Genomic DNA, 24,389 nt, shown 5'->3' on the forward strand with positions numbered 1-24,389 from the left:
TGCGCCGAATTTCCCGCATGCTCAGTAGCTGCGGTAGGTTTGTCCTACATCCACCAACGTACGACCTATTGACAGGAAGGCGGCCAGGTACTGGACTAGAGGGACCTGTTGCTTGGTAGTTTTGTGCTGTTGCTGTTGTTACCCTTCAAGTCTTTTTCGTCTAGCTTTGTTCCAGGCTTGTCACTGTAAGTTTCTCCCCTGCGAGTCAGGACAGGGGCCTTGGTCCGATCTGACTCATTTATTGGTCCCCTAACTCCACCCCTTTGCACAGATACAAGGAGATTACAGGGATTTATGTTTGAAAAAGAAAAAAGTTTGCATGAGTCAGGTTGCCTCTCCAGATATTCCAATCTCGGACCTAGATTCTTGAGTGTCAGAGATTTAATTGTTGATCGGTGCGTTTATTTTCGTGCTCCAGGGTCTTTTCATGGCTTTTGCTGTAGAATTAACGAGTCAGACCTAGACAGTGGGCTCGATAGTGCACTCAGATTAGAGACTGCCTTTCATCTGAAATTAAATTTCATTCAGATAGCTCACCTTCTTTGTACTATCTATCCTACATATTTGTAGGCTTGCTTGATTTATTCAGGTATCCCTGAAAATATAATTGCTAGTTCAAAAGATGTGTACCTTTAACTTTCAGTTAACCTTTCAAAATCATCCTAAGAGTCCTTAACCACTATGCATCCTTGCTCACAGTTCTCAGAACGATGTTCCCTCACAGGCTAGCCAACACTGGGCGTTTTCATCTATGCCAGTCTTACACATGAACAATCATCTTTTGCTGTTTTAATTTGCATTTCTTTCATAACTAATGAAGTTGAGCATTTCATGTAATTAAGGGCCATTGTCTTTCTTTTAATAGGAATAGCCTATTTGTGTCCTTTGCTCTTTTTTCTACTAGATTATTAATCTTTAACATATTAATGTAAAAGCCTTTTCCGTAATCAAAATTAACTAGATGTCCAGTACATGATACAAATTTTTTTCTCATTTTGTCAGTCCTCTGCTTTGCCTGTGGTAATTGATTACATAGATATCTTAATTTCTATTCAGTCAAATTTGTCAATATATTTTTTATAGATTCTTAGTTTTTCTCATGTTTAAAAGTCCTTTACCAAATTTGCAAAATATTTCATACAGTTTTATTCTCATGCTTTTATGGTTTTATTCTTTACTTCTAAAATCATGCATTGATCTGGAATGTATGTTGATACAAAGAATACAAAAGAAAGTTTCAACATTTTTTTTTAAAGATAAGTAAGTGTTCCACCATTTTTGCACAGTTTGCCTTGTGATTTGAAATACCACCTTTAGTGTGTTTGGATCTACTCCTGGGATTTCATTCTGCCCAGGACTAAACTGTTTAATTATTACTGTTTTGTATCATATTTTGGTAACTGGTAAGGAGAGTATCTTGGCTCACTGTTCTTTTTTCAGAATTTGCTCTGTTATGCTCATATTTTTATTTTTCCAGATGACCTTGAACCTTAGCATCACTTGATCAGGTTTCAAAAGATATAATCTTTGCATTTTTTAAAAAAGATTTTATTTATTTATTTGACAGAGAGAGATCACAAGTAGGCAGAGAGGCAGGCAGAGAGAGAGAGGAGGAAGCAGGCTGCCCACTGAGCAGAGAGCCTGATGCGGGGCTCCATCCCAGGACCCCTGGATCATGACCCGAGCCAAAGACAGAGACTCCGAGCCACTGAGCCACCCAGGCGCCCCAATCTTTGCATTTTGATCAGGACCTCAGTGATTCATTTTTAAAAAAAATATATTTTATTTATTTATTTGACAGAGAGAGAGATCACTATTAGGCAGAGTCAGGCAGAGAGAGAGGGGGAAGCAGGCTCCCTGCTGAGCAGAGAGCCACATGCCGAGCTCAATCCTGGGACACCAAGACCACAACCTGAGCCTAAGGCAGAGGCTCAACCCACTGAGCCACCCAGGTGCCCCTCAGTCATTCATTTTTAAAAGATTTTACTTATTCATTTGAGGGAGAGTCAGAGAAAGAGAGACAGAATGAGCAGGGTAGGGGAGAGAAAGAGGGAGAAGCAGGCTCCTTGCTCCAGGGAGCCCAATGTGGGGCTCAGTCCCAGGATCCTGGGATCATGAACTGAGCCAAAGACAGACAGCTAACTGGCTGAGCCCGCCAGGCGCCCCTATCATTCACTTTTAGACCCTAATCCTCATGTGCTTACCACCTTTATATTCAATTCAAGATACCTTTCCCAGGCTATCAAAGGAAATGGATCATTTGATTCCTGTTTTTAATCCTTCAGAACTAGCCCTGTTGGCTACTGTAAAGATTTTTTTTTTCTTTTTTAAAGATTTTATTTATTCGACAGAGAGAAATCACAAGTAGGCAGAGAGGCATAGAGAGAGGAGGAAGCAGGCTCCCCGCGGAGCAGAGAGCCCGATGCGGGGCTCGATCCCAGGACCCTGGGATCATGACCTGAGCCGAAGGCAGAGGCTTTAACCCACTGAGCCACCCAGGCGCCCCATACTGTAAAGATTTTTTAAAGGATGAGGTGTTAGGTTGATACCCTTAAGTAGCATACAACTTTTTTCATATGTATTTCAAGCCTCAAGCCCTGAATGTTATGAAAAAGAATCTGCAACATGATTGTGGGTTGTATTGGTTATCAGATTACACCCCCAGGGTCAAAATGATGTTGCAGAAGATACAGGAATTTTTTTGCTCTGAACACTACCCTGCTGTCTCCGCAGGATAGCCAGTAATGAGGACAATTATCACAATAATGCTTAGCCAGTATAGTATGATTTAGTGCTGCCTTGTGGGGACCCTTACAAGTGCTTTACCTGCATTATTCATTTAATAATTAAACTCTATCCTATAGATACTATTATTAACTCCATTTTAGAGATTGAGGCACAGAGAATTTAAGTGGCTTTCCCAAGACCGCACAGCTAACAAATGCCAGAGCCAGGATTTGAACATTGGTGGTTGACTCCAGTGCCTGTGCCTTTGGCTGTCTTATCCTGCTTTTGAGTAAGCCGTTGGAAAGCTGTGTTCACAAAGGGTGGGGCTTTAGGACGCAGAAGGCGTCAAACTGGTGGAGAAGGAAGTACCGTGTATATAACCTGATCTGCTCTAAGGAAGTTCACAACTTGCTGGTAGCTTTTCAGCGGCAGCGACAGCGTTGTGTGATCTCCATCAGTATCAACAAGGTGATTCTCGTTTGGGTTCTGGGAGGGGGCACAATTAAAAGGCTAACAGGAACCTCTTTTCCAGATGTGTTTTGATAATATGATTAGATTCATTTTCTTTATTAAGGTCCAAAAGTGCATTCTTTTGTTTAAAAAATAGGTAAGAAAAATATTAGACCAGGGATAGTAATATTTCATTACTAGTTATGTTTGGACTGAAGAAGTATTTCAGAGAAATTGGTAGAATTATTTTATTTGCCAACTAAAAGTGATTTGCGGGATCTCTGTAAAAATCACTGTTCTGCTTTACATCAAACCTGTTACATTCTTATGCAACTGGTGTTAGCTTTGGATGGCAGTTCATGTAGTATGTACTTTATGAGGAATGTAGTAGAACAAGCCTAAATGGTTTTCTTTATAAGAAAACACTATGGATGTGGCAAACATAAAAGGAAGTAGTTTACTTATATATGAAGCTTGACAAGCCTGGAATGACTGCTTACTTGGCTCAAATGTAAGTGATATCTGTGAAAAGGTACAACACTACCATACAGTGAGGGAAAATGATCTGCTTTTCACCAATGGCATTTTATATAACATGGGGACTGTATGAACATGCCAGCACATATTATAATATGCTCAGTATTTAAGACATTTGGGTAGCACGTGATTAGTTGCCTGGAGACTACTATTTCCAGTGCAGAATAAATCAGATGTGTGGCTGGTCATGGATAATAAGGAAGTGGAGGTGAGGTCAACAAAGTGTTTGCCGAATTATTTCTCCCGTTTTCTATTTGAGTGTTAGTAATTTTCATAAGCTGTTTTTCCACCCAGCCTGCCAATAAAATGAATCTAGCCTGATTATGATGTAATAAGATCAAGAGAATTTAAATACATAGGAATTCACTTCATTTTCATATTAATTCTAGACAGCTCCTGGCCACAGAGGGATTCATTCCCTTACATCAAATTCAATTCTGTTCTTCTGAAGGGTTTCAAACCTGCCCCTTGTTTATTGTCTCAATTGATGTTCACAATCCTTGTGACTAGAATGTTAATGAGAGAAAAAAGATGTAAAGAGTTCGAAAGGCACATCAGGTCAAATGTGTAGGCAGAAATTGGCCGTAGAATAATGACTTGCTGAATTGAGGCTCATAGTGTCTCTTCTGTTCTGTATTGTGTTCCTTTGTTGCACTGAAATAATATTGACCTGATTCAGTTAGAGGGCCGAGAGTTTTTGTCATCATTTGCCTCCCTGTGAGCACTCTGAGAAAAAGTCCAAGAGGTTTGTTGATCCAAGAGGATCACTTATGGGAAGCGTGAAGAAGGGAGTGATGCCTTGGGGAGTGGGGAGTTGGGCCACAATGCAGTCTCAGCAAAGGCCTCAGTCAGCCAACGGAGCGGGGCATTCAGAAGCCAGGATGACCCAGTAGAGTTGGGGGGGCAGCGCGGTTGGAGTGTGGACTGGCCTTCCAACCCATCCCCTCTGTTGCAGGTGCAGTGACTTAGCACATAAATTCCCAAAGAAAGGTGGCAGCTAAAAGCCATCCGTTGGTGGCACTCTCAGCAGCTGGGGAAATGTCCTTCAGCCTGGAGAGGGTCTGGGTGGTACATTCCAGCCTCAGAACAGTCACTAAAATTGCAGGGTTTGAATTTGTATTTTCAAAGAGGAGAATACACTTTGTCCTGAAGGCTGTTTTTCCCATATTTTCCATTGGGCCTGGGGCTATTCTGACACTCATTACTTTTCCAGAAGATAGTCTTCACCCCAATTAGGTACGTTGCACGTTCTCTTTATTTGGCCACCGATGACGGTAGTAAATAGCCAGTAGATTAAATTCTATTTAATCTCTAATGGAATATTCATTGGTTTTTAGAAACTAACTGTAATCCCATGCAGCTCCTCCTTTTTTTTGACATTACCCCGTACATACACCCACATCCCTTATGTTCTTTATACCTCTCTTGGCTCTTACCAGTTTTATGTTACAGATTTTAGGTTACATTATTTTACTCCCAATCCACCAAAATATTAGCTTATTTATGGCAGATGTTGTATCTTGTATTTTTAGCCCCTGATGCACTTTCCACGGCCTTTACACATGCACACGTAACCCTCAGACATAAAACTTTGTCACATGCTCATGGGCCTGGGACGGTTTTCCCCATGCTTCAAAATGTCCCATCTGCAGAAAGAAAGAATACTATGAAATTTATTGAGAGAGCTAATGCTGACATAGAAGTTTTTACAAATCTCTTAGCAAGTATTTATTAGAGGTTCTGTACAGTGAGGTATTCGGTAAATATGTGTTGAATTGAATTCAAGTCACTGAAACCAGTAGTTGGCTTTGAAAGTAACGGTGTTTCTCTTAATTTCCCCTTAGGACTGATTATGGCTTCCAGTCACACCGTGTTGATGAGGCTTGTAGCCTCAGCTTATTCAATCGCTCAAAAGGCAGGAACCATAGTCAGACGTGTTATTGCTGAAGGAGACCTGGGTATCGTGGAGAAGGTACTGAAAGTCTCGTCTCATTTCATACCAACTTTATTTTTGTTCCTTCACATTTTAGTAAAGGATGTAATAATCTGGCCAGACTTCAGTAGTTGAAATAATGTCTCCTCTATGGAGATCGCTAGACCCTTAGTTCATATGAACTCTATTTCTGCTTTGAAAATGACTCCAGACTTCCTGCATCCCAAACTTTTATTTGTATGGTTAGGCCTTCTGACTGCTGTCTAGCCCCAGAGCACTGTAACCAAGCTTCATATCCTAAAGAAATCTCTTACAGGACACTTAGTCCTTAGTGAACTTGCCGTGTTGGCAAAATCTGGCATAAAAATAAGTATTCCTGATAGTCAGAGCTTTATGTTTTTTTCTTCATGGAAAAGAAACACGAGATAAGGTTGTGGTTTTATTTTCCCCCAGTGTGATAATTAAAAACAGGTGAATCAAGAAAAAAAAACACTTAGGTAAATTATCAGAAAGATAGTTTATCAAGAGAGTTGATTCTTCTTATTTTTGTTTTTTAGGTAAGCTCTATACCCAGCCTTGGGCTTGATCTCACAATGGTGAGATCAGGGGTCTCAGGCCCTATCAAGTGAGCCAGCCAGGCACCCCTAGTGACGGTTCTTAAAAGAAAATCCTACCATGCATGTTTTCTCATTTATTTTCTTAAAAAAATTTTAGATATTTTATTTATTCATTAGAGAGAGACAGAGAGAGAGCACAAGCAGGGGTAGAGGCAGAGGGAGAGTAAGAAGCAGACTCCCCGCTGAGCTGGGGGCCTGACGTGGGGCTCTTTCTCCAGGACCTGGAGACTGTGACCTGAGCTGAAGGCAGATACTTAACCATCTGTTGACCCAGGTGCCCCTCTAGTTTATTTTATTTTATTTTTTTTTTTAAGATTTTATTTATTTATTTGTCAGAGAGAGAGGGAGAGAGAGCGAGCACAGGCAGACAGAGAGGCAGGCAGAGGCAGAGGGAGAAGCAGGCTCCCTGCCGAGCAAGGAGCCCGATGTGGGACTCGATACCAGGACGCCGGGATCATGACCTGAGCCGAAGGCAGCTGCTCAACCAACTGAGCCACCCAGGCCTCCCGGTGCCCCTCTAGTTTAAAATGTAATTTCTTCTACAAGATTTAGTTATCATTTCACATTATAATTTTTAAATGTAAGCTTCCATATATTCACTTTTTATCGTAACTTTTAAAGAAGATGATATTGTAATTTTGCCCAAATGAGAAAATTACAGGGTAGGATTAACCATTAACATTAAAATGATTTATAAATAGAGTTGTAGTTAAGTCACTCCTTTATGATAAATCAGACATCTATCTAAGTCTGTTAGCAGAAAAAAATGAGGACCAAAAATATGAGTAAAAAACAACTTAGTAATAAACTCAGATGAGCTAATTATAGGATATTCAGCATAAGTGCTTTTAAAAATTAAGAATGGGGTGCCTGGGTGGTTCAGTCAGTTAAGTGCCTGACTCTTTTTATTTATTTATTTGCTTATTTGACAGAGAGAGAGAGAGAGAACACAAGCCGGTGGAGTAGCAGGCAGAGGGAGAGGGAGAAGCAGGCTCCCTGCTGAGCAAGGAGCCCAACATGGGGCTCGATCCCAGGACCCTGGGATCATGACCTGAGCTGAAGGCAATCACTTAACCAGCTGAGCCACCCAAGCACCCTAAGTGTCTGACTCTTGATTTCAGCTTAGGTCATGATCTCAGGGTCATGAGATCAAGTCCCTCATCAGGCTCTGTGCTGGATGTGGAGCCTGCTTATGATTCTCTCTTTCCCTCTTTCTCCCCCTCTCCCCAACACCCCCAACTGGAAAAAAAATTAAGAATAAAAATCAAGATGTGTGCCTGGCTGACTCAGAAGATCACTTGACCCTTGATCTAAGGGTCATAAGTTCAAGCCCCACATTGGTTGTAGAGATTACATAAATAAAATAACTTTAAAAAAAGGAATGAAAATCACAAGAACAAGTTAAATAAATCTCACTTCTAATTTCGATAGCTTTATGGGTTTAATAGTATAGGAAGTAGATATAAGATACCTTGATTTCAAAAAAAATATTTCATTCTCCATTGTCTAAAAAGATTCAAGCCATTGGTAAATATGGACATGACATGTCCCATCCCCCCATCTTGAACCACTGTTAGGTATATTCATAAGTGGGTGATCAATTTTACCCAAACATTTCGTTTTATTTATTTATTTATTTTTTTAAAGATTTTATTTATTTATTTGACAGAGAGAGATCACAAGTAGGCAGAGAGGCAGGCAGAGAGAGAGAGGAGGAAGCAGGCTCCCCGCTGAGCAGAGAGCCCGATGCGGGACCCGATCCCAGGACCCTGAGATCATGACCTGAGCCGAAGGCAGCGGCCCAACCCACTGAGCCACCCAGGCGCCCCAAACATTTCGTTTTAATTCATGATTCACATCAACCAAGAAAAGATCATCGGTGACAGATCAGAGGACTCTGCGTCCAACTCCGTCCTTTTCTCTTAAACCATTAACTTAAGTACAGTTTTTAAGAATCATTGAATGTATCTTCTCAAAAATGTTGTGTAACAGGAGGATATAGAGAGCATACTTAACAAATTTATCAATAAAATGAACCTGAGAAGGGTAGTTAGCATATTCGATCACAGAATAAGTATTCAAAAAGTTACAAACACAGAAAAGAGGACCAAGTCCAACAGGATATTATATGAGGAATAATAAGTTCCCAAAATATTCATGTTCAAGTGATAAAAAGTAAATCTGATTTACATTTTTTTAAAAAAAGAGATTTTGGTTGACAGCATAAATGCTCAGTGATAAGCCAGTAATGTAATTCAGTGACTTCGGAAGGCTATTAATCTTACAGCCTTTTTAAAAGTTTTTTTTTTCTATTATAAAAAATAGGAAATGCAGAAAAGTAGCAAAAAGTGAACAAAAATTATCCATCATACCACCACTACCAATACCATCAATCATTTCAGATTGTTTCCTTAGTATCACTTATTTTTAAATTGATTTTATGCTGTGATTATATTAGATGTGCCACATTGTAGCCTATAGCTAAGGAGTAATGGAAAAACAGTAATAATCTCCCGGTCCTCTGTATTGGTAATAACCTCCCTATCATCTGTACCTGAAGGATATGTCTAGTACTACTCTCCCTGTCCTTTGTACTGGTAATAATCTCCTTCTGTACTGGTCACGTACTTCTAGGTAATAGATTAAAAAAATAAAAAATAGTCGCTCTGTCCTCTTTATGGTCAGGCACTTCTAGGTAATAGATAAGAAAAAGTAACAATTGCCCTACCCTTTCTATGGGCAGATACTTCTAGGTAATAGATAAGAAAAAAGGTAACAATCACTCTGTCCTCTGTAGGGGCAAACACTTCTAGGTAATAGATAAGAAAAAAGGTAATGATTGCCCTGTCCTCTGTATGGTCAGGAACTTCTAGATAATAGATAAGAAAAAAGGTAATGATCTTCCTCCTCTATATGGTCAGGCACTTCTAGGTAAGAGATGGTGAAAAAAGGTAACAATCGCCCTACCCTCTGTATGGGCAGGCACTTCTAGGTAATAGATGATAAAAAAGGTAACAGTCACCCTGTACTCTGTATGGTCAGGCACTTCTAGGTAATAGATGATAAAAAAAGGTAATGATTGCCCTGTCTTCTATATGGTCAGGCACTTCTAGGTAATAGATAAGAAAAAAGGTAATAGTCGCCCTGTCCTCTGTATGGTCAGGCACTTCTAGGTAATAGATGGTAAAAAAGGTAACAATCGCCCTGTCCTCTCTACTGGTCAGACACTTTGTTGATACCTCATTTTAAAGGAGACAGAGCAGAATTAAATTTGTCACACAAAGGATTCAGAATGATGAGGTCTGGCATTATGTCAGTAGAAAGAGCAGGAAATATTATCCTGGACTAGAAAAGGGTTGGGATAGCTTTCCTCATATACTTAATGGCTGGCAATGTGTCTGCCTTCCTCTAGAGAGTAGTGTCCAGACTTGATTGATGCAGAAGTCATCTTCAAATTTAATAGTTCTTTTAAGAAGTTTCCACAGAGGGCGCCTGGGTGGCTCAGTGCGTTAAGCCACTGCCTTCGGCTCAGGTCATGATCTCAGGGTCCTGGGATCGAGTCCCGCATCGGGCTCTCTGCTCAGCAAGGAGCCTAATTCCTCCTCTCTCTCTCTGCCTGCCTCTCTGCCTACTTGTGATCTCTGTCTGTCAAATAAATAAATAAAAAATCTTTAAAAAAAAAAAAAGAAGTTTCCACAGACGTTTCTAGAATACCTCTGGTGTGCCAGACACAATTCTTTAGGAAATAAAACAAAGATCTCTGTCTTTGTGGCCCTGTATGCCAGCAGACTAGTATTTTGCATGTAGGTAACCGGAAGACTTAAGCATGGCATACAAGTCTTTGATTTTCATGATCATTCCTTGTTTCATTAAAAAGTATTGTAAAATTTTTACTATTTAAAGTAACAATTTTGTAACTCCACCTAATCAGGCATGTATAAATTGCAACATGTCATAATTCTGTGAAAGCAGACTATAGAGGACATTGTGGCTGTCATTTGCAAGATTTTCCACAGTCTTCTACTAGAATGACTATCTGATGGTAGGGATTGAGTAAGAATGCTGCGGGTGACCTAAATATATCAAATGTAATTGCTGTTCGTTTTCATAGTTTTTATATTTTGGAAACAGGAATTCTTTCTATCATCATGAGGACCTGTTGAATTATTAGGAAAGTAGATGCTTAGTAGATTAGAAGATTAGTGAGTAGAAGTTATAGAAAGATCCAAGTTGGGAATATCTTTCAAATAGCTAAAGATAGTTTTTAGCTTTGACTGCCATGAAAAGTTATGAATCTCCTGTCTCTTCATCTTTTTAAGCAGAAGATTGATCTAGAGATCTTTTTTTTTTAAAAGATTTTATTTATTTGACAGACAGAGATCACAAGTAGGCAGAGAGGCAGGCAGAGAGAGAGGGGGAACCAGGGTCTCCACTGAGCAGAGAGCCCGATGTGGGGCTCAATACCAGGACCCTGGGACCATGACCTGAGCCAAAGGCAGAGGCTTAACCCACTGAGCCACCCAGGTGCCCCTGATCTAGAGATCTAATGTAGGGAATTTATCAACTGGGGAGAAAGTGTTCTTATAATCTAAAAGCTCCTTTCCAAACTTTAACCACTATAAATCCCATGAGAAAAACCAAGCCAGGAAACTAGTTGACTCATTGGGTGTTAAGTTCCATGAATCTAAAAACAGTGCAACTTAAATGACATAAACACTCGTGCATTAGGAATCAGAGGACAACTTATTTCAGATTAGTTCTGCTAAAATTTACATTCTTTATTGCAGACCTGTGCAACAGACCTGCAGACCAAAGCTGACCGATTGGCACAAATGAGCATTTGCTCTTCGCTGGCACGGAAATTCCCCAAACTAACAATAATAGGGGAAGAGGTAAGACTTGTAAGGAATGAACTCTTTTTTTTTTTTTTTTTTTAATTTATCAGAGAGAGAGTGGGGGAGAGAGCGAGCACAGGCAGACAGAATGGCAGGCAGAGGCAGAGGGAGAAGCAGGCTCCCTGCTGAGCAAGGAGCCCGATGTGGGACTCGATCCCAGGACACTGGGATCATGACCTGAGCCGAAGGCAGTTGCTTAACCAACTGAGCCACCAAGGCGTCCCAGGAATGAACTCTTTTTTTAATGACTGTTTACCATATGGATTTATAATTGCCACTTTTTAATGACTTCTGTACCTCTGTCATTATTTCAAGCATTACATCTGATGTTTTAACACCAAAATAATTAGCCTGCTCCTTGGACTTGAAGGAAACATCCGATTATAAAATATTTTAGTCCATTTCTAGGCAGATGTCTCAATTCTTGACTGCAGAAGATAGGGTTCCTGTTGTAATATTTAGCATGCAAACTAAGAGATGGACAGAGTTCTAGACCTTTGGAATAAAAGGGATTTTGTTGTTTCTGGTTGTTTTTTTTTTAATTGCACACTTGTCCAGTGACTGTAACACTGAAAGTGAAGGAATTCATATTTTATGTAATTGAGAGAGAAGTATCTCATGTCAGAACCACTTACTTACTTACTTAGTTTGGCTTTTTTTTTTTTTTTAAGATTTTATTTATTTGACAGAGAGAGACACAGTGAGAGAGGGAACACAAGCAGGGGGAGTGGGAGAGGGAGAAGCCGGCCTCCTGCCAGGCAGGGAGCCTAACATGGGGCGTCATTGGATCATGACCTGAGCTGAAGGCGGACACTCAATGGCTGAGCTACCCAGGCACCCCTGTTTATTTTGATTTTTAAGAATGTGTTTATTAAGGACTTAGGATGATAAAGGGCAGGAATCTTATGCTTACAAATAGGTTTATAATGATTTATTCATGATGAATTACTACATACTGAACCCTGTTGAGGGCAGCTTAGGCATTTGAAGCCATTTAAGTGTTCCCATGGAAACTAGAGTGAAGTCAGAACTCTTTCAGTTTTTTTTGTTTTTGATTTACATTCAATTAACATGTAATGCATTATTAATTTCAGAGGTGGAGTTCAGTGACTCATCAGTCTTATTAATAATCAGTGTTCATTTCATCATGTGCCAATGCCCATTTACCCCATACCCCTCCAGCAACCCTCAGTTGGTTTCCTGTGATTCAGAGTCTCTTATGGTTTGTCTCCCTCTCTGATTTTGTCTTACTTTATTTTTCCCTCCGTTCCCCTATGATTCTGTTTTGTTTCTTAAATTCCACATATGGGTGAGAGCATATGATAGTTGTTTTTCTCTGATTGACTTATTTTGCTTAGTATAATACCCTCTAGTTCTGTCCACGCTGTTGCAAATGGCAAGATTTCATTATTTTTGATGGCTGAGTAGGATTCCATTGTGTATATAGACTACATCTTCATTCATCTGTCAGTGGACATTGCAGAGGCACTTACTTAAATAAGCTTATAACACTTAGATTTTTTTTTTTTTTAACTGTTCAGGATAATGAAGATGGGACTTTTTCGTAGTCAACTTTGATCAGCCATATGTGGTCATTTTTGCAGTTTTATTCAGTGTGCTTTATTTTTTGACTCAGTTAAGCTCTAGACATAAATGGCAAACAGGAAGGTCTGGTGAACTCTGATGTTGCATTTCTTCTGTCACTAAGACAATGAGTGCTCTGTGAATACCAAACAGCTTCAGTAACCATCCTCGTTATCTGCTTTAGGATCTGCCTTTTGAAGAAGTGGACCAAGAGCTCATTGAAGATGGTCAGTGGGAGGAGATACTGCAGCAGCCGTGCCCATCCCAATACATTGCTATTAAAGAAGAAGATGTATGATCCATAGGATTTCTTAAGTCTTTGTTGACCCTCTGTTTGTGCTCTAGTAAATAAAATTTGCCTTTAGGGTTGAAAAGCTGGTAGACATAAAATAGCGGCCTCCAGGAACTTGAAATCTTTAAGGGACAGCAAAGAAGTGTTAGGCGACCGTAGGGAATGTGTGACCTGTTGGTTTAGGGCTTGGTTCCTCACCCCGTTAGTTTCTTCTCTAAAACTGTTACTAAAAATACTTCTAGGAAGAACATCTAATTTGTTAGTAGATTTGGTAGTAAAATATTTTGTTGGTAATTGAGCCTGGAAGGAGGTGAAATAGGTTGCTGTTTTATGTTTGGAAGGCCATAAAACTCACCTCGCTTCCTTTATAGAGCCATTTAAATTAAATCTCTGGCTTCAGATAATTATCCTAATTCTTTAGTTGTTGAGTTTTGATTTATTTAACGCACATTCACTGAATACCTACTGTGAGTAAGGTGCTGTGCTTTGAGGGAGGGAGGGCACAAGGACAGTGAGACGTGGTGTCTTCTGGGAGAAGTGGGCTTCATTCACAGATTCCTGCCAAGCATTGTAATTCTGGTGGGCCATGGTTACATAGCCTGAGTCATACTGAAGTTCTAAGTAAAAAGGATTTCTTCTTCTGTCTACTCTCAGTTTATAAACTGTTCATTTTTCTTTGCTGGACATAAATGATGTCCTTAAGTTAAAATTAGACCATCTTAATTTTTTTTTTTTTAATCAGCCTTTATATGTTTGAGGAGTGAGTAGCAGCCACACACTGTTTGAAACATTTTTGGTGCCACTTTAAAGTTTTCCCGGTACCACCAGCCAGACCTCAGTGTGTTCGTGGCATTTTGTTGAATGTTCAGGTGACAGTAAATGGATGAGTGAAGCATTTCCTATTCCCAATTCGTAGATGGGACTTTCCTCTCATTTAAATGGACTTTTTCCATGATTATGAAACAATAAGGTGTTTTACTATTGTAAAACTGATGATATTAACTTAAGCAATTCAAAATATAACTTTAAAAATGAAGAAAGAGGTATTTTTAATCTACTTAAACCTACTTTTTAAATGTATGCTTAATTTAGATATTTCCCTTTTTTTCAGCTTGTGGTCTGGGTTGATCCTCTGGATGGTACCAAGGAATATACTGAAGGTTGGTATCTCCTCAATATTTGTTTTTGATAGCAGTGGGTCTAGTATATGATATTTAGTTAAAAACAACTAATATTTCATCTGCTGCATAACAACCCAGTATCATATTTTATGTTTATGCTCTAAAGCTGTATTTCTGCTCATCCTCGCTATTAATGTATATCAGCGATTGTCAAGACCGGGAAAGAGAAAAATTCAGTCCCTTCACATACCACCCCCGACCTCTACCAGTGCCATGATTCTAATGTGCCCCAGGTGGGAATAACTAACACAAAGCTAGGGTTACCAGAGGGACTGTGCTGAACCCCCAGCTCTGTGGGGGCAGAAAACAAACAGCTGTGCGCTGCAACCACCTCCTGCCCCTCCCTTCCCAGCCACCCCCTCCCCTACCACCAAATACCTCCCCTCCAACCACACCCCCTGCCCCCTCGTGCCCCCCCAACTATGAGCTGTTTTCCCACTCATGGTTCACCTTTAGAGATGAGTTTGGGAACATGGTGCAATATTTCTCCTTTCTGAAATTGTCTGAGATGAGAAAAATTAGAAAGCAGCACATTAAAATAAAATTGGCAGAGTTAAAGTAAAAAGACCAGGCTTAGAGCCAGAGTTTTAGGATTTAGGAGTGGAGCATATATAAGCTTAGAGTTTTATTTTTGAAACCAAGATCTATATAAGTTTTGTTATATTGGTTCTCAACTTCATGACTTAAAAAAAAAAGATTTCTCATAATCATTAGAAAAAACTCTGTGTCCTTGGGTGAGACATACCTATACGTCTGAGTCAGTCATACAGTGTATGTGCACGTGTATGTATGTGTATGTGTGCACAGTGAAATGTCACTCTAAGGGAAGCTCTAGACCGCTTAGTGGTGTGTGAGAACACCCAGGTAGATTGCTTAGATGTTGACACCCACCTCTGGAGATTGATTCACTGGCTCTGGGAAGGACCCAGAAAATCAGTTTTAAAAATTATGCCAATTAAGGGGCCCCTGGCTGGCTCAGTCAGTAGAGCATGCAACTCTTGATCTCAGGGTTGTGAGTTGGAGCCCCATTATGGCTGTGGAGTCTACTTAAAAAAAAAAAATTATGCCAATTAGTTCTGATGCTTCTTGATCATCTGCGGACTCTACTTGGAGAACCCTTACCCTGGAGACTTGAAATGCAGGTCTAGACAGTAATCCTGGAGTAAAGCGTGAACCAGCAGGCAGCAGTGGCATGGGTGGTGGCAGAGGGGGACAGGAATCTAACAGTAATGGCTGCAGAGTCATGGCTGGTTTTTTCAGTTGATACACAAACTGGACTAATGAGACCGTGTCTACCGACTCAGTTAAGTGGCCAAAGAAGTCGAAGCCTGCTTCTCTCTCTGGCCAGCTATCTCTTGTAATTTGTGCATTTTGTCAGAGGAAGGATTGATCGTGGCTGAATCATCACAGATTTCTTACCTTTATTCTAAAAATAACTTGGAACAATTGATGTGCTGATGATAAGTCAGAAAATTATATAATTGAGCTTGATACTCATTTCTTCTTCACAGGTCTTCTCGACAACGTGACAGTCCTTATTGGAATTGCTTATGAAGGAAAAGCCATAGCAGGCGTTATTAACCAGCCATATTACAACTACCAGGTATTACTATAAATGATACAAAAATACTTTATTAGATACATAAGTAGAGTGTTCTGTGATTTCCTGATGTTATCTAAACCAGTGGTTTCTAGCTCTGTTTCCCGTACAGTTACTGGGAAGGTCTAAAAAATACAGCTTCCCAGATCATACCCCAGACCTGTCGAATCAGAGCCTCTCAGGGCATAGGTATTTCTCTCAGGAATGCGTATGTATGTATCTGTGTTTAGGCAGACACACCGTATGTATTCATATATGTATGTATTTTATGGATGCCTCTTGATTCAAATGTGGAAGTTTGGGAATTACTGACATGGTTCTTGATTAGCTTCGTCATTGGGACACCTGATTTGCAGGTGGTTCTTGAAGCAATTGAAGAAATGAACCATTTCAACCAAGGAAAGATGCTAGCCATGTTGTTTGCCAGGTAATACTGCATAGCATCTAAATTGCAGTCAACATTGGTAACAGAACTAGATACGCTCTTGCATTCATTTGTCTTACTTTATCTCTCTAATCTGCTCTTTCTACTCCAAAGAAACTGTCTTTCTTACAAGCCAGAGACTAATGTAATCCCAAAGCAGAAATATACCATGAAATTGCATTAAATGTTAAAGGAAATTGTTGCAGTAAAATATCTGAGGTATTCACATTAGTGTGATCTTGATAGAACTTTGGAGAAGCAAAGTAACCAGAGTGGGGACTATTACTACTGAATTTCTGATTTGAGCTTAGAGCAGGATTAATCTCTGCTTCTAAGATAAATTTGTTTCTCATGTGTATGATTATAACTTTTTTATTTATAATCCTGTGCTGCTTAAATTTATTTAGCAAAAATAGTGTATTATTGGGAAAGTCTCCCATGTTGAATTGCTTAAGTGTCCGTGAATTCTTTTAATATGACTTTAACATTTATACAGTGTTATAGGAAGACACAAGCTTGTGGCTTTTCTGTAGACTTTCAAGTAAGTTAACGCTTTTACTTAAAAGAGGGGCATATAGTTCATAGATAATGTTGTAATGCATGGCACTTTCCATCAGAAGAAGATCACAGTGCTTAGAGGTTATCAATACTTTCTATCACTTCTTTCTGAGATTAGAAACACTGTATTCGTTTTCCACAGAACAATGAAAAGCAGAAGTTAAGGGAACACAAGAATGAAGCAAAGGTGAGAAAAATAGCTAGGGTTTTGACCCCACTAGTAGGTAGAAAAGAGGCAGGTGACTTGTGGTACCCCAGGTGGCCATTGTCCGTCCCCTGTCCCAGTTCACTTCCTCCTGTTCTGCTTCTCCTGTTGCTGCCTTTCCCTTTACCACAGTTCCTCTGCACTCTCTTGTTCCTCTTGTCCACCATCCACTCCTGCTTATGCCTTACAATTTGTTGCGAAAAGTGGAAAAGTTGCTTAGTTCTGTTGATGGTATTCAGGGCTGGACATTCTATTTTTAGTAACCATCAATATAATAACAATAGCTAAAATTCATCATGAGTTTACTGTGTGCTGCCAGACTCAAGGGAGTCACATGCATTATCTCATTTAATATACACCACAGTCCTTTAAGGAAACTTTGTTCCTGTTTTAAAGAAGAGGAAACTGAGGCAAGTAACTTGCTCCCAGACCTCCCAGTTGTCATTGACAGATCTGTAGATTGAAACCCAGGTCCAGGGGTCCCTGGGTGGCTCTATGGGTTAAGTGTCTGACTCTTGATAGCAGTTCAGGTCATGATCTCAGGGTCATGAGATCGAGCCCCAAGTAAGATTCCATGGTCAGTGCGGAGTCCACTTGGGATTCTCTCTCTCTCTCTCCCTCTGCCACTTTCCCCTGCACTTGCTTGCTTTCTCTCTCTAAATAAATGAATAAATAAAATCTTAAAAAAAAAAGGAAGAAGAAAAAAAGAAGACGACCCAGGTCCAGACCCTTAGCAAATATTCTATAGCAGTCTGCTTCCCAGGAAATCCAACCTGCAACATAGGTGTATTTCACTGTAACAGCAGTCAGGGTACTGTTAGTGGGCGACTAAGATGTGTTTGAAAGCATTTTACTTTTTTAAAGATTTTATTTATTTATTTTTGCGAGATAGAGAGCGAATGAGAGCACGTGTGCATGACTGGGAGGGAGGGGCTGTGGGAGAAGCAGACCCCCCACTGAGCAGGGAGCTTAATGTAGGACTTGATCCAGGACTCTAGGATCATGATCTGAGCCGTAGGCAGCTGCTTAACCCACTGAGCCACCCAGGCGCCCCTGTTTGGAAGCATTTTAATAAGGAAAATGGGGCAGTATAGTTTAGTGATGAAGACTACTGGCTTGGAATACAGATGAGCCTGAGTTTGGTTATGATCTTCCTGGAGTCCTTGGGCAGGTTACTTCAATGATGCCAAATCTCATTTTTCTCATCTGAAGAACAAGGATGATAGTCCCTACTTCATGGAGTTTGGGGGGATTAAATGAGATAATACATGTAAGGCATTTAGTCTAGCACTTGCTATACTAAATAGTATTACTTAGAATTCAGTAAAATATCTATATGTCTACAATATATGTTTACCGTATTAACATAATAGTGTTATGATGACTCTGTGTTAATCATTTTATGTATTGGGTTATGTTTTTCTGCATGAAGTGTATAGTTATAACCGTGTGTTTGAGAATTCTTCGAGCTCTGCAAAGGAAATACAGATGCTGAGACTGCATTGTCATTGCCCTTTTTACCAGCACAATTGTCAGCACAATTTTTGACCCTGACTGCATTGTCTCCGGCTGCCCCTCAGTATCAGCCTGTTCAGCCTGTCTCTATAGCAGCAAAATACATAACTGCCATTACCTATTCCCATATTCACAAGATCCTTGTTCCTTGGATAATGAAAAGTAGTAATCAATACATCGTGTTTCATTTCCTGGGGACTTGAGTACCTTTTGCCAACAGTTATTTTCAAATACAATAATGAGATCACTGGCTGACGCAGAGAGACATGGGAATCAGTATATGATGTTTCCCTTCCTGAGGACTTGAAGGAATAACTGTAAGTTCCCTCCAGTAGCTCTCAAACCCAGTTTTTAACCAAAACAACAAGAGAAGGCTCAGTTGATTATCTCAGGAAAATCTCAGGGTGGAGGATGTTGTTCTTGTTCTTTATTAGATTACATTGTCATATTTTTATTTTTTTAAAAAATCAGGATGCAAACCTAAAGCGATAGTCTCTGTATGGCTGACGTTTTTCTCCAGATGATTACAAACATTGCTGCTGTTTCACTCACTTGCATAGGCAGGACCCGATGCCACGCTGGGCAGGACAATCTGGGGAGTTTTAGGTTTAGGTGCCTTTGGGTTCCAGCTGAAAGAGGCGCCTGCCGGGAAACACATCATTACAACGACCCGCTCGCATAGCAACAAGTTGGTGACTGACTGTGTCACCGCCATGAACCCTGATGATGTGCTGCGCGTTGGAGGAGCAGGAAATAAGGTATGAACACGTCTGCCATTCCGCTGAAATGCAATTGAATTATGGAAAGAGATCCCGAGCATTTCCCGAAACCTGAAATAAGAGCTGGGAGAAGGAGTTAGAGGTTGTAATTGACCATTAAAAGCCCATTTCAGCAACATTTGAATTTTTTAAAAATGTTATCGTTTGAGTCTTTTTATCTGAGAGTTCTGTGCTAATGCAAGTCCTTAGGGGGACATCTTGTGCCTCTTGCCAGCCCTCGTATTCTTGAGGACCCTCTTGGGTTACTTCCTAGACCTTTCTTCTGCGGACCCAAAGGATGGGCCTGCCTCCCCTTCCTGGACGCTTCCCCCATTCTTTCACATAGGCTTCCATCCTGCTGAGAAAGTTGTGAAACTGGGCAGTTGGGTCTGCGTCCCTAGCGCTGATCTCTTCTCATCCGATTGCCCCTTGGATAGCACCATGGTGACATACTTCAGATATCTCAAATTCAGCATGTTCAATTGGATCTCTTCCTTTTTCCTTCCTGCCCCTACACGCGCCCCTCCTATTTCCTGTCTGCTTAATGGTACCACCATTTGCCTAATTGCTCCGCCAGCCTCCTGAAAGTCACCCTAGACTCCTTTCTTCCTCATATCCCATCTGTATCTTCTTCATTCCTCCCTAACGTCTCCTTTGTCCATCTCAGCTGCCTCCACCCTAGTTAAAACTTATCATATCTCTCACCCAGACTTTCCAGTAGTTTCCAGCTGGTCTGTCTATTCAGTCCTAGGCCTCACAGTAACACAAAGCAGTTAAAAATGCAAAACTTACTGTATATCGCTTCCTTGCCCCAAATTCTTGGATAACTCCCTGCATAACAGTTTAAAACCCAAGCCTGTGAGAATGGAATGTTAATTCCCTTATATTTTGGCCCTTGAACACACCCCAGGCTTATCTCATGCCATCCCCCAGCTCAGACCCTGGGGATACCAGACTGCCTGTAGTTCCCGATGCAAGTGCATCTCACACTTGTGTCCCTGGCGCGGGGAAGGCAAATCGTAAATACTTACTGAACTGCGTGGAATTCATTTTTCTTTACCTACCCTTTGGAAGCAATAATCAACTATTTTTAGATTTTCCAAAAGCATTTACTGGTGAGAGGATGAAAATGGGAGTTTAAAAATAGTAGTATTTGGGGGGAAAAATTCTAAAACATTTCCAAGTAAAAATGTATTCACTAAATATAGTGACAGGTGTGATTTCTCTTTGCCCTTACTTTTATAACTGCAAAAATCTCATTATGTGTTTTATTGCCAAGGGGCACCATTCTCTTTAGGAACAAAGTCCCCACCCTGTACATCCTTCACCTTTTCTCCTATAAAAGGTGGGGCAATTATTAACTTTTTTGGGCATGTTACTAACTTGTTGGGCAGTTACTAACTTTTTCATGTCAAGGACTTCTTTAAGAGTCTAATGAAGACTACAGCCCTTCTTCCCTTAAGAAAACAGACCCAAAATAGTTCTTGGCACATAATAAGACTTGACACATATTTGTTAAATGAAAGAAAACCCTTTTACATAGAGGTCTACAGCAAGGTTTAATTGTTAGATGGTGTTCTTGAAGAGCACTAACAAGAGTAATTGGTTACATTGCATTCATTGAGATTTTCCTCCTCTCAGTCTGCTCTCTTCCTCTGAATATTTGAGGCCTGAATTTTACAGTACTGATTATTTTATGGTGTAACCCAAAAATAAGTAAGTGACTCATGAAAGCCTGATAGCAGGTTACTCTTTAGAGTCATGCCGATTCTATCAAATACCCTCAGTTTTGTTTGAGAATTACAGGAGTTATTAAGATGACAATTTAAAAATTCATATTTTGGTAGAAGAAATGGTAATATGTAGTAGGACTCCAAAGACTTAAGAAACTACTTGTTAGTTTCTTTGTCAGCATTGCATAGGTATTAAGACTTACTGCATTTTATACATGAGTGCACTACTTGATGTTCCTCTAGCCTTTAATCTACAGGATTAAAAATCTTCAATTTTTCTATGATATCCAGTACATTGTTTCTACAGTAGGAAAAAACCAACACAATAAAAAGAAAACTTTATTTATTTAAGTAGGACTATGAAGACTGTTCTGATCTTTTCCTTGTAGCTTATTTAACCACTTCCTCCCCACTCCAGGTCACTGTATGATTCTATATTTTATTGTATTCTGTATATTTCTCCATAATACTCATGTTCCTTTCAACCTGCTAATAGCTTTCACCTAAGTTGAGTCTGACAGAGGAATGGATGAAATACACTTGGGAGAAACAAGCAGTTTCTCTTATTCTTTAATCATTTCATGGCCGGGGGATAATTATTATCTCCAACCCTACAGATCATTCAGCTGATTGAAGGCAAAGCCTCTGCATATGTATTTGCGAGTCCTGGATGTAAGAAGTGGGATACTTGTGCTCCAGAAGTCATTTTACATGCTGTGGGAGGTCAGTCCCTTTTATTTTGGGGAATTACAGGTGTTCAGCTTTTTTATTATGCTACAACAGAATCTTTCAGTATATTTACCTAGATTCTGAGGCCATAAAAGCTCAGAGGAATCCTAGAGATTAGCCAGCCCGACCCCTGCATTTCAGAAGTGAGGATGTCAATTTTTCAGCAAATTCATTTTCTTTAATTATTGTTTATCTTTTGGATTTCAATCTACATATAGTTGACTTAATTAAACCCTTATTGATTTGTGGATTTAATGCTTCTAGGGTTTCTTTTTTCTTGAAAAGTAAAATGGTCATCACCATTGTCTTCACCTCACTTAGTTTCATTTAAGCCAATACTGGTAAATGTTTTAGTACTAGTGCTTAAGATCACAGAGTTAGAATTTTTCTAAATCTGACAAATACATTACAAATATATGTAGTAAGAGGATTTCCAGTTTCCATTAGACATAAGTTGACTTCTACTCTTGAACAAAACATTTGATTTTTGTTCTATCCTTTCTTCTAATATATTATCCAATTTCATATCTCATCAGCACATTACATGACAAGGGAGTTAAATTCATCATAATTCTATCTCATTAGGATGCTAAATAAAACTATAATGTGACACAATTAAATTTGATGAGCATACTTCATTTAAACCTTAATAAAGTGTTAATATTTGGTGGTAGAATGAAGAAAACACTTTTGAAAATGGGAATAGTAGCGATGGGGTAGAACCAGCTGAAAAAGTAATCATCTCAGGAAAAGAGAAATTAACTGATACCAAGGAATAGGAGTTAAAAATGCTAAATGAAATTGATTTGAATCAGGGAGAAAAATAATTTTTTATCTTTCAGTTAAACTATTTAAGTGAATTAAAACTTAGGCCTTTATAGTCACTCATTACTTTTCCTATCTTATCCAGAATAAATTGATACTATCCCATAGGGAAGTAAGAGGCACTAAAAAATAACTAGAAACATAACGATCCGGCCAGCCACTAATGTTGTCTTGGTGTTTCTTCTGTAGGCAAGTTAACTGATATCCATGGAAATGCCCTTCAGTATAACAAGGAGGTGAAGCACATGAACTCCGCAGGCGTCCTCGCCACACTGCGCGATTACGACTACTATGCAAGTCGAGTTCCAGAGTCTGTGAAAAACGCACTTGTTCCTTAAAGGAAAACCTCATTTACTTAACTAGGAGATGGACACTTGATTCTCAGAATAATATACTTTAAAATGAATTGGATGAAATTACTAGAGTTCCCCTTTCACTTAAATCATTGTTGATCAGTGATTTATATTTAGTTACTTAGCAGTAAAAAAAGAAATGAAAGAATTTCTTGATTAATTATTGACTCAGGCCAGAAGGATTTATAAAGTAAGTGTGTTACTGTTCTTTTCCTCCTTGTGAAAGGAAGGGTTAGTTTTAACTCGCTATTCTGGTCGATTGTTTAATCAACATTCCTGTTATTGTGAACAGTTTCTTTAGGGCACAGAATCACAAGTTGTTACCTGAATCTCATTCTTGTTTTTCACAATAATTTTAAGTTTTCCTTACTCCAGTTAAGAATTTACTGAAATGTCATGTATGTTGATGAAACAGATTTATGGAAAAACTTCTTTGTAATAAATTATTTAATTCTAGGTTTTTATGTTCTTTACCACCTTTTAAAATTTTTAAGTAGCATTTGAAAATGACATAGTCTCTACCGTGGACATTACTTTATTCTTATGGTGCCACTGTAATGCCTAGCTCTGGCCAGTTGGGTAATTACCTTAGTTCTTTACAAGGGGAGATTATAACATAAGCTATCAAAATTATTCTGATATTTTTGGGTCTCTTTCCAGTGCTTTTATTTTTTTATTTATTTTTTTTTAAAGATTTTATTTATTTATTTGACAGAGAGAGATCACAAGTAGGCAGAGAGGCAGGCAGAGAGAGAGGGAGAGGAAAGCAGGCTCTCCGCTCAGCAGAGAGCCCGATGCGGGACTCGATCCCAGGACCCTGGGATCATGACCTGAGCCGAAGGCAGCGGCTTAACCCACTGAGCCACCCAGGTGCCCCTCCAGTGCTTTTAAATAAATGTCTCTGTTACTGGATTAGGTAAGTCGTCTAAATTAATGGTTCTTAGACCCAACTATCTATCAGAATCACCCAGGAGGCTTTTCAGAAATACAGACTCATAGGCTCATCCCAGCAGTTTTGATTCTGTATATTTTAAGAGGGCTACTCCAGGGAGTTTGATAATCACTGAAGTGTAGATAGTATCCTCAGAACCTCCATAATCTAGCCTGAAGAGGTCTTTGTGGCTTTGACACCTTCGAGGGCTCCTGTCTCACGTGACTCTCTTCTCAGTGACTTTCTTATTCCCTCTTCTAGCCACTCCTACTTGGTCTCCTTTCTTGGTTTCTCTTTGTTTCCCTCCCCTTAAATGTCAACATTCACCAGGAGTCTCTAGGTTCCTCTACTTTCTCAGTAGATGATCTAATCCACACATACGGCTTCATTTGGGTTGTTTGTCCTTAATTCCAGAATCTTTATCTCGTTTAGAGCTCACGGGGCACCTGGCTGGCCCAGTCAGTAAAGCGTGTGACCCTTCACCTAGGAGTTGTGAGTTCAATCCCCTCTGCACCTTGGGCGTAGAGCTTACTTAAACAAAG

General features: G+C 39.7%; 1 protein-coding gene across 4 annotated transcripts; it reads left to right on the forward strand.

The window, feature by feature from the left end:
• Positions 1-23,372, forward strand: BPNT1 (3'(2'), 5'-bisphosphate nucleotidase 1). 4 transcript variants are annotated; one of them, XM_044266811.1, is made up of 10 exons: positions 1-87; positions 5,559-5,686; positions 11,052-11,156; positions 12,928-13,035; positions 14,147-14,195; positions 15,728-15,819; positions 16,941-16,985; positions 19,079-19,276; positions 21,627-21,732; positions 22,753-23,372. In XM_044266811.1, the coding sequence occupies exons 1-10, from the start codon at positions 18-20 to the stop codon at positions 22,899-22,901; spliced, it is 1,050 nt and encodes a 349-aa protein (XP_044122746.1). In that variant the 5' UTR covers positions 1-17; the 3' UTR covers positions 22,902-23,372. The 4 variants fall into 4 exon arrangements, with proteins under 4 accessions (XP_044122746.1, XP_044122747.1, XP_044122748.1 ...); XM_044266813.1 differs by having other exon boundaries at positions 44-185; XM_044266814.1 differs by lacking the exon at positions 1-87 and adding an exon at positions 2,865-3,195.
• Positions 23,373-24,389: the final 1,017 nt, after the last annotated feature.

This window comes from Neovison vison, chromosome 10 (assembly GCF_020171115.1).
Source record: "Neovison vison isolate M4711 chromosome 10, ASM_NN_V1, whole genome shotgun sequence".
Lineage (NCBI taxonomy): Eukaryota > Metazoa > Chordata > Mammalia > Carnivora > Mustelidae > Neogale > Neogale vison.

Bases quoted from the DNA above. Each gene is read 5' to 3' on its own strand.
- BPNT1 (XM_044266811.1), top strand. From the start codon at position 18: ATGCTCAGTAGCTGCGGTAGGTTTGTCCTACATCCACCAACGTACGAC. The intron at 15,820-16,940 runs GTATTACTATAA...CGTTTTCCACAG, and splicing joins AGCCATATTACAACTACCAG to AACAATGAAAAGCAGAAGTT. The intron at 19,277-21,626 runs GTATGAACACGT...CCAACCCTACAG, and splicing joins TTGGAGGAGCAGGAAATAAG to ATCATTCAGCTGATTGAAGG.